We start from the raw sequence: 14,790 nt of genomic DNA, 5'->3' as shown, positions 1-14,790 counted from the left end.
TTGGAGCATAATACAACTGCACTTACGGATTTTCATTTGAGTATCTCTTTCCGTATTTGGAGAAGGAAAACGGTACTTGTACGTTACAGGTATTCGGGATTGCGTGATACTTGACCGCTCTCAATGAAAAACCTGCCTTTTTCGTACAATGGAACCTTCAGACAAGCTGTTCGAACGTCAATGGCCACATCCTATAGGACTATCAGTCTGCAGTCTTGGGGTTTTGCGGTATAGATATTTTGTTCATAGACACACCACTCTTGTTGGTACGGTCGTCCTCCTGTTCTGGTGTAATTATTCCGGTGAGTCCACACCAAAAAGAAGCACTGAACTGGAGTTTCGCTCTTATTGGAGCTCATCAGCAGTGCATACCTTATGGCCATGCCGGAATTTCAACCCCGGACATCTGACATGCGAGCGTGTAACCACCAATCCACCAAAGCACGTTGGACACCTCTGAATTTTCGCGTTTGAACAGGTGAACGTGTTCACGTTTGAGCTTGAGTTTCCTATTAAATTATATGGTGTAAATACCGCGGCGGTTTAGAAAGAAAACCTAAACATAAAGTGCAAAAGTTTAACTGCATCAGTGTTACTGTCGGTATATAATCATTTCATTTCCGTTTTTGACGAAGACTCGATGGACGCCTTAACTGCACGATAGTCGGAAAACACAATGAACAATCACTATCATCTTCCCTCGCGCTTAATTTTTATCTAGTCGCGATTACCCACAAGTTAATGAATCGAACCGATTCATATCCATGCAGTACGGGGATCTCGAGCTCCCGTACTTCACTACGCATAACTGGAAATTACCGCTTGCCTTCACAGACGCTTGTTTGAAAAATCGCCTCTGATAAGCCCCTTTTCCACCTTAACCCGCGGAGCATTGAATTATTGGTTTCAATCACCCCAAAAGTACAATTTAAACGCTGCCAGTCTAAAAAAGGAGAACCCTGGAAATGAAGTTGGTGTCCAGGTCAGTCAGCGTAAATAACTGGCTCTGATCCTCATTTATTTCAGAGTCGATAAATCGGTTTCTGACACTCAAACACAGAAGTACTTAAAGACATCTGTCTAAAGGAGCAGCAGGCAAGATATTCCGGAAATAATTGGTTTAAGACCACTTCAAAAATCATCTATAAGTGCGGTTATATAGTTCGTTTAAGCCAGTACTCGTCAAGAGGATGATGGGGAAAAAATATAATTTCCTAGACGGAGTGGCGCCGTGTTTGTCTAAAACTACTTCTTATAATAATCTATCATGTTATGCCCTGAAAGTAGCACCCACCGTACGGTTTTAAGGGACGTTGTCTTTCTTCCTGTGAGACTGTGTACACGTTGACATTTTCCCCGCTAAGTGGATTCGACGCCTTCGGACTTTGGCGCACCTTCGTTGTGTGTACCTCGGAGTTGATGTCATAGCTTGTGCAGTTTTCTCCCGTTATTGCGTTTCGTGGAGAAGCTGTGGACGGTGTGAGACACCGATGTTGGTGTAGTTAAAGCTTTAAAAATGATACATTGACATGACAGAGCCGTGCTACAAGATATCATAACGGGTATCCTAAAATATTATAAATTCGAACAACTAGTCTTAATCTTTCGTAAGCCGAACCCCTACAATATGCTGCTTGGCAGCATGCCTTTTGGCCTCTCGTCTATACACTGGAGGACAGCTGCTGAGTATGGTTATAGTTCCCTGCTACACCTTCTGAAGTTATGATAAAACGAAACACTTCAAAACAAAAGGGGCAACTATGTACAATATGTTAGCACAACCAGACCATCTAGAGTAGATCTTCCTCCAACAACCATTATTTTGTTGTGAATACTTTTGGAAGGCTAGACCACATCAAGGGACGACCCAAATACAGAGTGCTTTTGATCTCCGGTTTAGAACGGCTAACATACATTTGACTCTCTGCTGATGTTTTCCCGCCTCAAAGCAGACTAGGATAAAACCGAATTCGGTTAAATATATGCAAGATTCCCCAGCCTCAACATATCTTGCTGTAACTACCCATCTATCTCAAACTTTGGAGGCTAATTTTGCCAAAAATATCTGCAAACAAACTTGCAGCTACAACCAGCTTACGCGAAATAAAAAGAGACATCAAGAGTTCAAAGGAATTTTGAAATTTTGGACTTCCAATAGAAAGTTTTTTCTAAATTACTGAACACAATAACCAACCAGATTGGTTTGACTTCTGAAACGTCCTGCTAACTGCCTTGCTGTTAGATGCAGTTTAATCACGTCATTGCAAAGAAATGACAAAATGAATCCATTTAAAGCCCGAAAGTTCTTTGTTTGCAACGTTTTGTCTAAGTTTAAGTATCTTAAACACGTGTCAACAGGAGCAAATCTCAAATATGGAAGATCTTGTGCTCTCTCATTGTCACAAGCGGGACAGATCAACTCACCGGGCATGTCCTTCATCGCCACATTAACCCGTCATGATTTTTTCAGAACTATGAACATCGCAACACATTTATAGAGGTATTGCTTGCCTACTTTCTTAGTGATTGAATTGGGCGACTAAGTACTAGCCATTTTTACCTCCTCATATCTGAAATGTTCCAGTTCCTTCTATTTCATTGAAGGTGGTTGTTTTGGAGAGTACAATGGTCCAGCCATTGGTCTTCAAGTACTGATAAAAACGCCATAATATGGTTCAGACTAGGCCACTGTCGTTTGCCAAAGCGAAATCATAGCTACCCACGTTACCTAGGTTACATTGACGGTTCAGTGAGCACGAAGTACCGAACACTTACTGATTGTCCCTTTCTTACTCGGCGACTTCATATCCGGTGAAACTGAGTAAGTGGAACAGTTTTCGCCGGTGAATATATTTCGTTTTATATCTGAAATACGTGGAGACAAAAGGAAATAGTATGAATGGCTCTTATTTCCTAATAGCAGTAAGCTATTTTCGGATGTTTAAAAACGTCCAATTAGTCATCGATGGGTAGGTTATGATGACTATGTCTATCTCTCCCAAAGAACTACAGAGTGATCTATCTTACAGCTCCTATGATTGAAATAAGGCAGTTTGCTCAAGATGGTGACGATTTCAACACCACTTTATATCAAAGCGCATACCGCATGGTTGCGAGGAACAGGACAGGCTGACATAAAGATTTTAATTTTATAATTAAATCATAACGCTGAATAACGGCAATGGACCTCGCCAGACGCAAAAATGCGCTCGAGAATTGGGTAGATGTAGTTGATCTAGTATGTATGATAAACAATTCTTGCTGGAAATTCGAGAAAGGCAGCCGTGTATGTGTTCAAAATGCTTCGACACTGGAGTGAGTTTGATGCTGATAGTGTTCATATTATCTTTATAAGTCGAAATTCTGTTGAGGACCAAAAGTCCGTCATCTCGTTCTAGCTGGCTATTTTGTAACCACGGCTTTCAAAAAATAAAAAATAAAAATGGTGCGTCCATTTATACTCCTGAAAAATTTGTATGTCAAAATTTTTTTGGAAAACTCATTTTCAGTAGACCCTTGTGCAGAACAGAAAATATTTTAGTGTTTGTACAGATGTTCTTGGTTAGCCCAGTAACCAACGATTTCATGATTTATACATACTGACCCACGATTTATTTATGTGCGTCAGTTTCGGGTGTGTCCCAGCAGAGTTTGTATCTCACATGTGAATACTGTTGAAATATATGGAGTTCGGTTGGCGAAATTGGCACGGAGCCTTGAGAGCAATCGCACAACCTACTTATCGACCCCTCTATACTGCTAATAAATCAATTTAGTGGTTAGAAATAAATGTCAATGGAACTAACATTAAAGCACTCAGACGCTGGACATGACGATGATTTCCCTGCAGGCCTATTCACTTCAGATTTGAAGAAATACCTTAGGGAAATGATTCTTCATGCTAATAGATCCTGAAAATTACATACTAGGCGGCCGTTTTTCCTTCATTAGTTCCGATCAAAACTGATCGGTCACTGATTTCGCCCGCGTGGGGCTCATGGGAAAGAATGGTTTTATCTTATCTAGATCATAAGTTTGCTTTACTTCAAAACTCGACGAAAGAAGGCGCGAACCTCGACCACACATTTGGTCCGGACGGTAATAAATATGTCGACAGATTGTCCTTATTTACTTATGAAGTAGACTAAAGTACCCGGAATGTTCACCAATGCCATGCTTGTGTTGTAGACCAATAACCTGCCTTATCGGACATTTTAAATAGTCACACTTCTTACTTAAACACTAAATCGGACCTATACGCAACCATGTTTTCTTTCATGGTTCACAACATTGGTTACCGGGTATTCAAGGCAACCTCGTAAGAACATCTCGTTCATGATACTCACCAACTAATTTTGCAGCACATAACTTTATTTGGGGTAGTGAAGTTTAACTTGCTTAAAGTGGATTTAGGGACAGCATTTTGTCCCCTCATTATTATTCTTGAATTTTCATTACGATCTATGATCTTCCCATTCTCATATCCACTTGTATGTTTTGAAAGTTGGAAATTCTAAGAATCAACTGGAAACCGGCCTCTAGATCTGACACATGTTGTTTGTACTCAACTGATTGCATTTTCGATTTGGTTACTGGTTTCCTTTTATCAGTTAACCGAGCTCGGTACTTGGGTTGAAAAATGACTGGTCACTTCTCAAGGAGAAACCACCACAAAGGAGTCGATGTCCATTTACCCGTTGAAGAAATGTTTGCAACCCAGCTTTTAAGTCCGGCGAATCGACCAACAACCAAGCAGCGCTTCATGGTGCACGCTGTCATCAGCAAAAATAATCACTGGTGGCAAGGCAGTAGAATTGTGCATTTTTAAGCACCGGAAACGGATTGCTGAAACTTTGTAACATCTCAAAAAACTGTCCACTTCTACCGTTCTTGGCCTTCTTAGTTCTACAGCGTTAAGATTGACTAGGAATTAGTCACGTGATCAAACTGTTGGTGTGAGTACACTTGCCTTAGGTAACTAATTTCAATCTAATTGATCCTGAGGTTAACAAATGTCATTAGTCACAATAGTCGAATGGCCATTTCCTGAACCTTTGGTTGAAAAAAACAAAAGCAGTGTGAGCAAATCAGTACAACATGGAAATTTAGATATGCTTTTTGTTCCATCCATCAGAACTGTAGCATATCTGAACTCGCATCAATACGCTCGATATCAGCACCATTACAGAGGAAAATTATATCGAAAATGCGTTCAACTCACCCGATGGTCTATCCCGACAGCGGCTTGCAGGTGACTTCTCTTCTACCATGACCTCAAACGATTTCATATTCTGTCCGGTTATTGGATTAGTACGTATTCCTGTTTTGAAATAAATAGTGAAATTTAGTGAGGATCAGTTGGGCTTGAAAAGAAGAGTAGCTTAATAAAGGTATGAAATCAGTCACTGTTGCACGGGTAGGCAATCCTGGTATCCTAAGCAAAGCAAACTACCCAGATTTTGCTTCTTCGCCGCTTTCAGTAGCTCGGTTGCAGAGCAGCCTTCATTGAAGTTGTTGTTCCATGGAGAAAACAACTTCGGTGTTCAATGACACATAGCTACCCCTAGGAAACGCCTGGCCTCTAAAAGTCTATTCCTTCCCCAAATGATCCCATCTGATTCTGGTCCTTTTAGATAAGAACAAATTTATAACCATACAGTCCTGAAGTAAACCTTACTGAAAAACACCTTTGGCGTAATTGTTGTTACAAAGGTAAATAAGATTATCTTGACCAGTAACGCCGTGTTGCTTTTGCACCACACAAAAAACGGGTCGGCTGATCATGAGACACTTTAAATTACTTCTGTCGTCTAAAGAATTGAGCTGATCTCGCTACATACAGCTGCTCACTTGATATTACTATCCGAAAAACGGAGTTTTCTATGATGATATTTGCACGGAATAGTAGAGCTTCCAGTCTATTCCCGAGAGGGCACAAATGCTTCAGAAAGCCGCCTTTCTCAGAAACTGTTTTCAATGTTCTCACCACAGAAAGGATCAGAAGGTGCTCACACACATCCTTGAAGAGAAAAATTGTCTTTTTTCTGGAGTAAAATATTTTCCAGGGCTGTATATATATATATATATATACGAGTGCCTGGATATCAGCGTATTCCGGACATTCCAGACACTACACCTTTCAGTATTAGTCTGACAATATCCCATTAGTTAGCTCTTTACTAATTACACGTTATGCAATTCGGAATGAAAAAATGACCCACTACAGTAGATCTCACATGCATTGTGACAATAATGACAAGGTAATAGCACTTCTGCTCTGGATGGATAGGGTGCGGGCACAAGGGCTGACCATAGGAAGGAAACTCCAGAGCAAAATTGAATGAAACTAAGCAAGTTACGCCCCGTGGTGCCATCATTTCTGAATAAATTTCATCATACAGTTATTTTTTGCTGGATAAGTAATAGTTCTGGCTGTAACTAATGAATAATCAAGACGGCGGTTCTGTTTTAATAATGTTAACATCCTAACCTGTTACCCCACTGAATTAGTCCTGATAATTGAATAACTGCTCACCGTTGCTACTTTTTGATCTGCGCATACGTCCGTTATATTTCCAGATTGGATCCCATTCCTTTTCTCCAAAGTTTCCCAATCCAGCTATCGGATCGCGTTGTGCTAGCACCGGAAAAAATGGCAATAGAGCAAAGACAAGGATGATACTCTCGCTTACCATTGTGGTTATGTCCCTACTTTTCAAAAATGTCTGCCACTGAGCAGACCAATTCTGCTCTATTTCATTCTCAGGTATTCATCGCGTCTTTTAAGAAGTCAGTTTCTTAGACCACCAAATTATGCGTAGTATACAGACAAATCTGTTCAATTTCATCTAGTAGTTTGCATAAAATTCTGTCGGTCAGCAGTAGTGGCAGTTTTTAACGAATTCATCAGCATTTCCAGTAATATAGATAGCAAACTCTACCCACTCGGCTCACGACTTTAAATTCTGGGTACTTTCAACCCATAATTTTGTATCAATGTTTCTCTGTCATGTCCAGAATCAAGATATCCAAAGGACAAATAAAAACGGTTATGCTGCAATGTAACAGCAAGGCTATTAAGGATGATTATTTTACACGGACGCATACTACTTAGTAAATGCTGGGACCGTCAAATGCACATTAGCAGTGAAATATCAGATACATTCGCAGGACACCTACAGGCGACTAACATGTTCTTGTTGTCTCCTAGGATTGGAATTTTTAGTTCTAATTACACCGGGTAGGAAACATTCGCACTCATGCTTTAATGAAGCATATACGTGGGGGCATGTAGGAAATTGGATCTTCTACCAGAACTGTTCGAATTTTGTTTCTTTCATCACAGAAATTATTACAACTGAAGCATCCTCTCAGATGATTTATTTGTCTCAGTAGTTGAAATGATGGCTCTTTCATTAACTTTCCACTTTGTAACTGTTTGCCGCGAGAAACGTTCTTGAATAAAACTTTTGATTATGGCATTAGCTCAATTTGTCGGATCAGCTTCATGTTTATTGGTGAAACTGGTCGCTTTGTCATCCAGTATTGTAAGCCGAACCCAAATTGATTTGGAAACATCAAACATTTAGTTAGCCCTCCGTGAAGTTAGCCCCAAATTCGATGCCAATTTTCTGCTTGAAAATAGAATGCCTTCAGCTTCTATCTCGACTTTGTTTCCTTTTAAAGTTGTTCTTAATTATTCACAATAAATGCATTACTGACCGCTTCAGGGTTTCCAGAAGAAATTTTTAACGTGATACGGTGAATAAATGTGCCCCTCCTAAAAGCAAAGCTCAATCAATCTGATATTAATGTACAATCTATCCCATGTTTCCGTGACCATCTACATCCATCATAAGTCTTGAAAATCGTTAGCCGAAATAATGTTTATATCTCATGGGTCAAAGCTAACAGCTGCTAAAATTGCCTTTAGTGGACCATCCGTATAACAAGAAATGCTGGACTCCTATAAAGAAATTCGCGGGTTTCAACAAGTGGTTTGAAGATGGACACTGCTAGTGACTTTAGGAAGAATGAAACGGCTGAACAATAGTCGCCGGCTTTTTGGGATTGTTTCCTGTAATTTTCCCGAGTAGAAACAGTAAATAAAACGATTTTCACGTCTTATTGTGAATTCGAGTACCATTTTTTATGTCGGTGCTTTCATGATTTTCCTTGTGTCTCACGTTGGTGAGCTAATTTTCACAAAGTTGCAATATGTGGCATCAAAACTGTTGGTCCTGGAGTGTAGTATCGAATATATTGTTGTTCGTACTCCCTCTCATTCGAATCCCAAACTGAAACGCCTAACTGCTCGTATATCATTGAGAAGTGTCAAATATTCCGGAGACGTAAATGCTACAGTGACCTACTGTGCAAATAAATCACAGGCCACCAAATCATCCAGTGGAAAAACAATAAACAAATCTTACGTTCTCTTGGTGTTCCAAGCCGGGGACGGGAAGTTGTTCGCAAGCTATCCACCTCCGCACCCAGCTCCCCAGTTAGAGCAATAGGGTTTCGCATAGCTAATAATGCGGCGTAAAATGAAACAGTGGGTAAATGAACAAAACAGAAGCAGATCCATTTAGATTCAGCCTACTTCCCTCTACTGCATCATTAAAACTGCAGTCTTCTCAAGAGTACAGCAAGACTTAACAAACCAGAAACAAAACTTAGTGAGTCAAAGCCTTGTTTAGACTGTGATATGGAACTGGGAAGATCTCTCAAGTAAGTGCTCGTTTACTGGCGAGCGCAACATTGGTATGTGCCATTATTCGAACTAAGCAACTTACTGGAGACACATTTAATTCACAAAACTATTCTCTTTGTGTGAAACCAGGAGTCATTCAACAATACCCATCAGTGAAAGATAATTCTCGCTGATTTTCAGAATAACCATTCATGTGTCACTGACGAATGAATGCAGTTTATTCGTCAATCTCAGTCTGTCAATTTTTCTCCCCTCTCTTGTGCGTTGGATTAGCACAAAACACAAAGCAGAATACATGAAACTTGGCTCCAAATTCCACCCCAAGAACACTGGCCATAGACAAAATTTACCCTGTCAAAATCAACTAATAATCGGGACAGTTGTTCTCAGTAGGTGGCGGACTGACAGATACAGGAAAATCGGGTCGACTAAAGCTGAACGGAAAAACTAAAGCATCATGAATCAGCGCAAATTCTTTTGTTGGACATGTGGAAAACAGTAACACAGCGTCACATCGGCTTTGCGAACTTTAGGAGGTTTCTAATTTAAATGTAGTCGGCTGACAGTTGCACGTGCAACCAGATCTTACGATATTGCACAAAGTTCTTCTGTCTTGATGAGACTGAACTCGCAACTATCTTCGAAGAGTAGTTGAATTCATGACTCATATTGTATCTTTCAAACTAATACATTAGTGAACGTTCAAGAACTTTATATCCGTATTAGTTTAATGACAAAGGATGACAACTTGGAAAATAAGGTCCCCGATGATTTTCGCACCAATATATGTACGTCTTACCCTGGATAAATGTGCATTACGAGATCTAACAGAATCCTGTCAACGGGAAAGCTTCAAAGTTGTGTGTTCATCTCAACAAATTTACTGTGCATGTGTTGCACGATGACAGGTTTTGAGCCGAATTATTTGTAGTAACTTGGGGTTCCAACCGCCTACCAGTGGCTTGACACGTCGGATAAAGCGTGCACGCTATTAATTATTGATAGCTTGGTTAAAGGGTGGTCACTTTTCATACAGACCCCACGGAATGTTTTTTAATCTTCGGGGGATGTAGTGTACGTGCACTTGACGTGTACGTGCGTTTGATAACGCCACGCCTAAACCTGTAATAGACATTCAGTCTTAAACTAAGTTGACTCTACGGAGCTAGCCATGACATTGAAAAATTGAATAAAAATTTAGGGTCAAGCAGCTGCGTGCAAATTTTCTGAAGGATAATCCAGACAGTTTATTAAAAGCTTTTTTGAAACAATTATATAAAGATAAAAGATCCCGAACTGAGTCACATTATAAACAACACCATATGGAAACCAGAAATTGATGAAACTTGAGGGCCATATTTAATTAGCAAGCCAGAAGGAAGGTGAAACCGGTGGTGCTCATCAAGCTCATTCTGATTTTTATATATGAGTAACTTACCTCTGTTTGGTCTGGAGTTGCTAGTTGATACCTTGTTTGGTTCCTCGTCCGCGTCCCACGAGATCAATTTGCGGTTGTAAACTAGTAATGATGGAATAAAAAAGCTTCAAGATATTAAACTGGTAAAACCTGAAACTGCTAAAAATTCAAGGCTGAAATCAGGCCATGACTCTATCATATACTTTCCTTTGCCAGGTATCTTAAAATAAAATCCCCATTTTATCGCCAATGCAACTTAAATAAGCTTGATTGGGTCAGTGGGAAATGAAAACTGATTTTATTAGATTCAGTTCTCCATGGTTGAAAGAAAGAAATATTTAAGGGTCATTATTACCTTGTGCTGAGCAAAATAATAATATATGACGTGCTTTGCATAGACAAACAATTTTGTGACCGTTCGGATGCAAGTAAAAGGTAGATTGTTTTCGAGCGCAGCTTTTGGGATTTCTTGTCCTACGAGTAAATCAGACGGATGTTAGGAAAGGTATGCGATGTGAATCTCATAAATCACAGTACATATTCCAGCTAGCAGTCGTTTGGGCAATAAAGATTTCGCATGTTAAATTGCTCGCCGTTTTTCAAAGGTTTATTTGATAAGATTCTTCGAATGATCATGCAGTGTCCTTGAAGTGTCTTGCTAAGAACCTGGGGCGATAACAATTTTAATAGGAATGTTCCGACAGATGAGCAGCCCTTTATATCTATGCCAGCAACACTTCGATTCAACATAAATTTGCTTAGGTTTTCACCAAGAATCTATGGGTTCATGCTAAGCAGAACTGGAAGTTTTGTCAAAGCATATCGTAAAACTTGAAGGGACATTTTTATGATGAAATGGTAAAAATAAACTAATGCATATTTAGATAGGGTCAGGCGCCACCGGACTGCACAGATGAACGCTACGTGGTTGCCATCATCTACCAAAATTTTAAATAAGTTTCTCAAGGATTATTATCAAGGTTTACTGTGAAAAATCAACCAGTAAAAGTGACTAAAGGGGTGTTTGAAGGGTTAGTGCTTTCTGTTCAATTTGGTCGCTGGGTATTGGTCACAATGATAGATTTGCGCAACAAGCGTGTAGTTTACACTCTTTGTCTATCACCCGACGACTAATAAGCTCATAAATTTGGACCAAGCTGACTTTGCAAATACGATTATTAGTCATGCTTCACAAAAAGTGTTGTGATAGCAAGTCTGTCAGAAACTTTAATGAAATGTCGAAAGTTAACCGCTTTTGGGGCACAAAATTTACAGCTTGATGAACTTCACCTAACAGTCGTATGAAATGCTTTAATCAGCACTTAGAAACATTCCGATGCTTTTTAATTTGTCTATATAAACTAATAATCGATTCGCAAATCAGCAACCTCCTTTCTTCTTAGAGTTCTTTTTGCTCTCGAGTAAATTGTCGCACTTTTGTATAAGTCCGTGGTCTTCTTCATATGTTAATGTTTGACATTTTGCCTAGTGCTTCCAAATTATCTGTTGTTTTAGAAAAGCACCTACGAAAACCAGTCAGTTGAATGAACTAGAAGTATTTGGAAGATACTAAATATTGGTTAATGGATGTTAAAACTCTACCTCCTTTCCTTCNATTATCTGTTGTTTTAGAAAAGCACCTACGAAAACCAGTCAGTTGAATGAACTAGAAGTATTTGGAAGATACTAAATATTGGTTAATGGATGTTAAAACTTTACCTCCTTCTTCAACTTATGAACAAGCCATTAATTTTTGGTGCAATCTTCTTCCAAAAAGCCAAGAAGGGTAAAGGTGGGGGCTTGTTCGATTCAAATAATGGGTTATCCATTAAAATGGAATTCTTGAAACTCACTTCCTTTCCCAGAAATAGGGTATAGCGATGATAAAAACTTAGGCCGCCATGTTATAGTGTTCCTCAACTTATCAGTCCTTCCAGGAATTAGTAGGTACAGATTAAAGATTGGCCATAGTTCTCTACACGCAGTTAAGGTTACTACAAAACACCTCTTTTTGGTCATTCCCTCCATACATATCCACGCTGATTCAGGAGTTAAATGTTTACATTTCCGAATCTTACGATGTATATAAATTCCTCGCGGTTGCATATGGCTAAAATAAATACCGCAGAATGCTACTACCGCCGCTCTCAGTCGTCACAACAGGGTGGCTGGGTTTCCCTAGGTTACTGGTTTTCCCGGCTGCACCGTCAATTTCGAACGTATTCAAGGTTTCTTCGTTAGTTTAAAAGTTTTCTACATAAAATGCTGTTGTGCAGAAACCTTGAAGAAACTCTAATCCATACAAAAATGTTAAATCAATCAATTTTACTCCAGACAAACTAGCCAGCACCACGCTGAATATGATACACTTGAGAGATACGTTTTCCCCATCACCGAAATCCCATGAAAAGAAGGTTTTTCTAACATTTCTACTTTATCAACGCTCACCCTTCAGCTTCAAGAACCATTGGACAATGGTGCACCCAATGCTAGTTCATTTTCAAGTTATATATACTTATAGTCAAACCTAATAACAAGGTAAAAAATTTCGGGTTGATTGCTGCTACTCGCACGTCTCACAAGTAGTATGCGCCATCAAGCTTGTAACACTCGTGCCCCAAGTATCAGGAATACGATGGCGATCTAGCCAAAGGTATGTACCCGTCAACTGGACTTGAGGAACTACTGATCTACGTGGAAATCGAACGAGCAGTAGGAGTTACTCACAAGTACTAGGAGGTCAAATTTGATAGATCCGGCTCTCAAACGAGATTATATTTTCGAAAAAAACACGTGTTTCGGACAAAATGAAAATCTGATATGTCCGCCGATATGGAGTGTCTTGAACTTATCCCAGACGTTTGAGTCATATATTAATAGTGACCTTGGCATTTAGTGAAATCCTTGTGCTCAGAAATAATAGACCAACTGCAAGGTAGTGACAAAACAAACGTCCAATCATTCCTGGAATCTTGAGCACCAGTTTAGTTTGGAGCATAAAATCCACTTTTCATTATTAATACTGTTCTTGATGGCTCCCTGAGTGATGCACCACATATGCACATATGCATATGCATATTTTTTTCAAACGATTTGTCATATAATAGTTCTTCTTCCACCCATCTTTTGCTAAGTTTTATCGGTACAAATTGTAGAAGTTGACCAGTATTCGGCGTAACTTAATGTCAGCATGCGTGGTTTTACATAGGGGAAGGTTTCTTCGCAGTATTCATCTATTTCACTCTACTTATATGCAAAGTATCCTTCCTAAAATGAGATAAAATGGTATGTTTACTTCTGCAAACGATTACAAGTGCGCAGACAAAGGAAGGCGCTCATCATCTTCTTTGAATACACCAGATGTTAGTCTTGAATCAACAAGTTGGACTCAAAATACTATGGAATTTTCATGTAGTACGAAAGACATGAAATAATTAATAGACCAGAAATATTTAGAATGCAAAGAAAATAATGCCTCTCGCAGAAGAATAAAACCAAGAATACATGAAATAATACTGGATAAAGCAATCAGGTTCAAACGGTACATCTCAGAGACACAGAAGCCTTACCTTATCTAGAATGGAAGCAACCAATCCCAAATAATTTTGGAGCAGGGACTGTCCTCTGGAGACCTTTTCAGGACCCATTTGACGCAAAAGCTGTTTAAACTTTTCGAAATATGAAGCACTAGACTGAAACACAAAGTTTGTTTCCTCAGTGTTCGAAGAAAATACCTATGAATGTACATTCTGATTAGAACTAACTTTGCAAATTGGATGGGGGACATTTTGGTGGAGAATAATCGTTATTCTAGCGAATATACACTCATCTGCAGACTAATTTGGTTCTTTCTTTCGACTCACCTGGAACCCAGCTGAGTCTCTCGTTTATGATGTTCTCAGGCAACTGAATGTGCTGCACCAGGCCGCCTCATCTTTCAGTCGCTACGATATTTGAAATATCGCGATACATGTATATTTGTAATGTACTACTCATAAGGTTGCTGAAAATCCATCGACGGCCCACAACCGGTTTCACCCTTCTTGGGGCTCATCAAGTAAGCGCAGTCCCCCGGTTTCCGTCAGCCTTATGTTCTACTTGAAACCAAACTGCAGGAAATTAGCGAATATACACTCATCTGCAAACTAATTTGGTACTTTCGAGGGACTCACCTGGAACCCAGCTGAATCTCTCGTTTATGATGTTCTAATTTACCATTTCCAGTTCTTAGACTACTTTTTTCACACAGATATGGGCAACCTCTGTAACACTTGATTTCTAGAAGGTGTCTACTCACAACCGCATTTATAAATTTAGGAAACAGTTGGGAATAAAATTGTCTGAATTTTTTCGAATAATGAGTTAGATAATTTAGCAAACTGGGACTGATCTGAGACGCAGTGTATATCAAGGCAGAGCCAATTATTTCGAGCATCATAGACAGGAGTGACATAAGAGGTGTATATCGCATCCTTGTGACCTTTGAAGGTTTGTTAGGTACATGATAAATTATGACCAACCAGTCAACCGGTGCGAGCAGTGATTTTTTATCGATTGGGTGGGCTGTGAACAAGATGGCCAACTGGGTAACTTCTAACAAAAGCTGTCGCAGGTTTATTCGATACAATTCGAAAATTAAATTTCATCTCAGGGAATAGTT

At 39.5% G+C, this 14,790-nt stretch overlaps 1 protein-coding gene across 1 annotated transcript in view; it reads right to left on the bottom strand.

Moving 5' to 3' along the window:
* Positions 1-14,790, bottom strand: part of T265_00422 (hypothetical protein) — a gene marked incomplete at both ends in the record, with an annotated part of 49,851 nt that overhangs the window by 16,114 nt on the left and 18,947 nt on the right. The window contains 6 exons of the mRNA XM_009164195.1: positions 1,295-1,468; positions 2,776-2,865; positions 5,222-5,320; positions 6,536-6,637; positions 8,433-8,528; positions 10,152-10,232. Coding sequence (XP_009162459.1) covers positions 1,295-1,468; positions 2,776-2,865; positions 5,222-5,320; positions 6,536-6,637; positions 8,433-8,528; positions 10,152-10,232 — 642 coding nt within the window. The remainder of the gene's footprint in view (positions 1-1,294; positions 1,469-2,775; positions 2,866-5,221; positions 5,321-6,535; positions 6,638-8,432; positions 8,529-10,151; positions 10,233-14,790) is intronic.

The sequence above is a fragment of the Opisthorchis viverrini genome (genome assembly GCF_000715545.1).
Source record: "Opisthorchis viverrini unplaced genomic scaffold opera_v5_4, whole genome shotgun sequence".
NCBI lineage: Eukaryota > Metazoa > Platyhelminthes > Trematoda > Opisthorchiida > Opisthorchiidae > Opisthorchis > Opisthorchis viverrini.
Note: the sequence above shows the minus strand (reverse complement) of the source record. Positions and strands in the feature narration are given on the sequence as shown.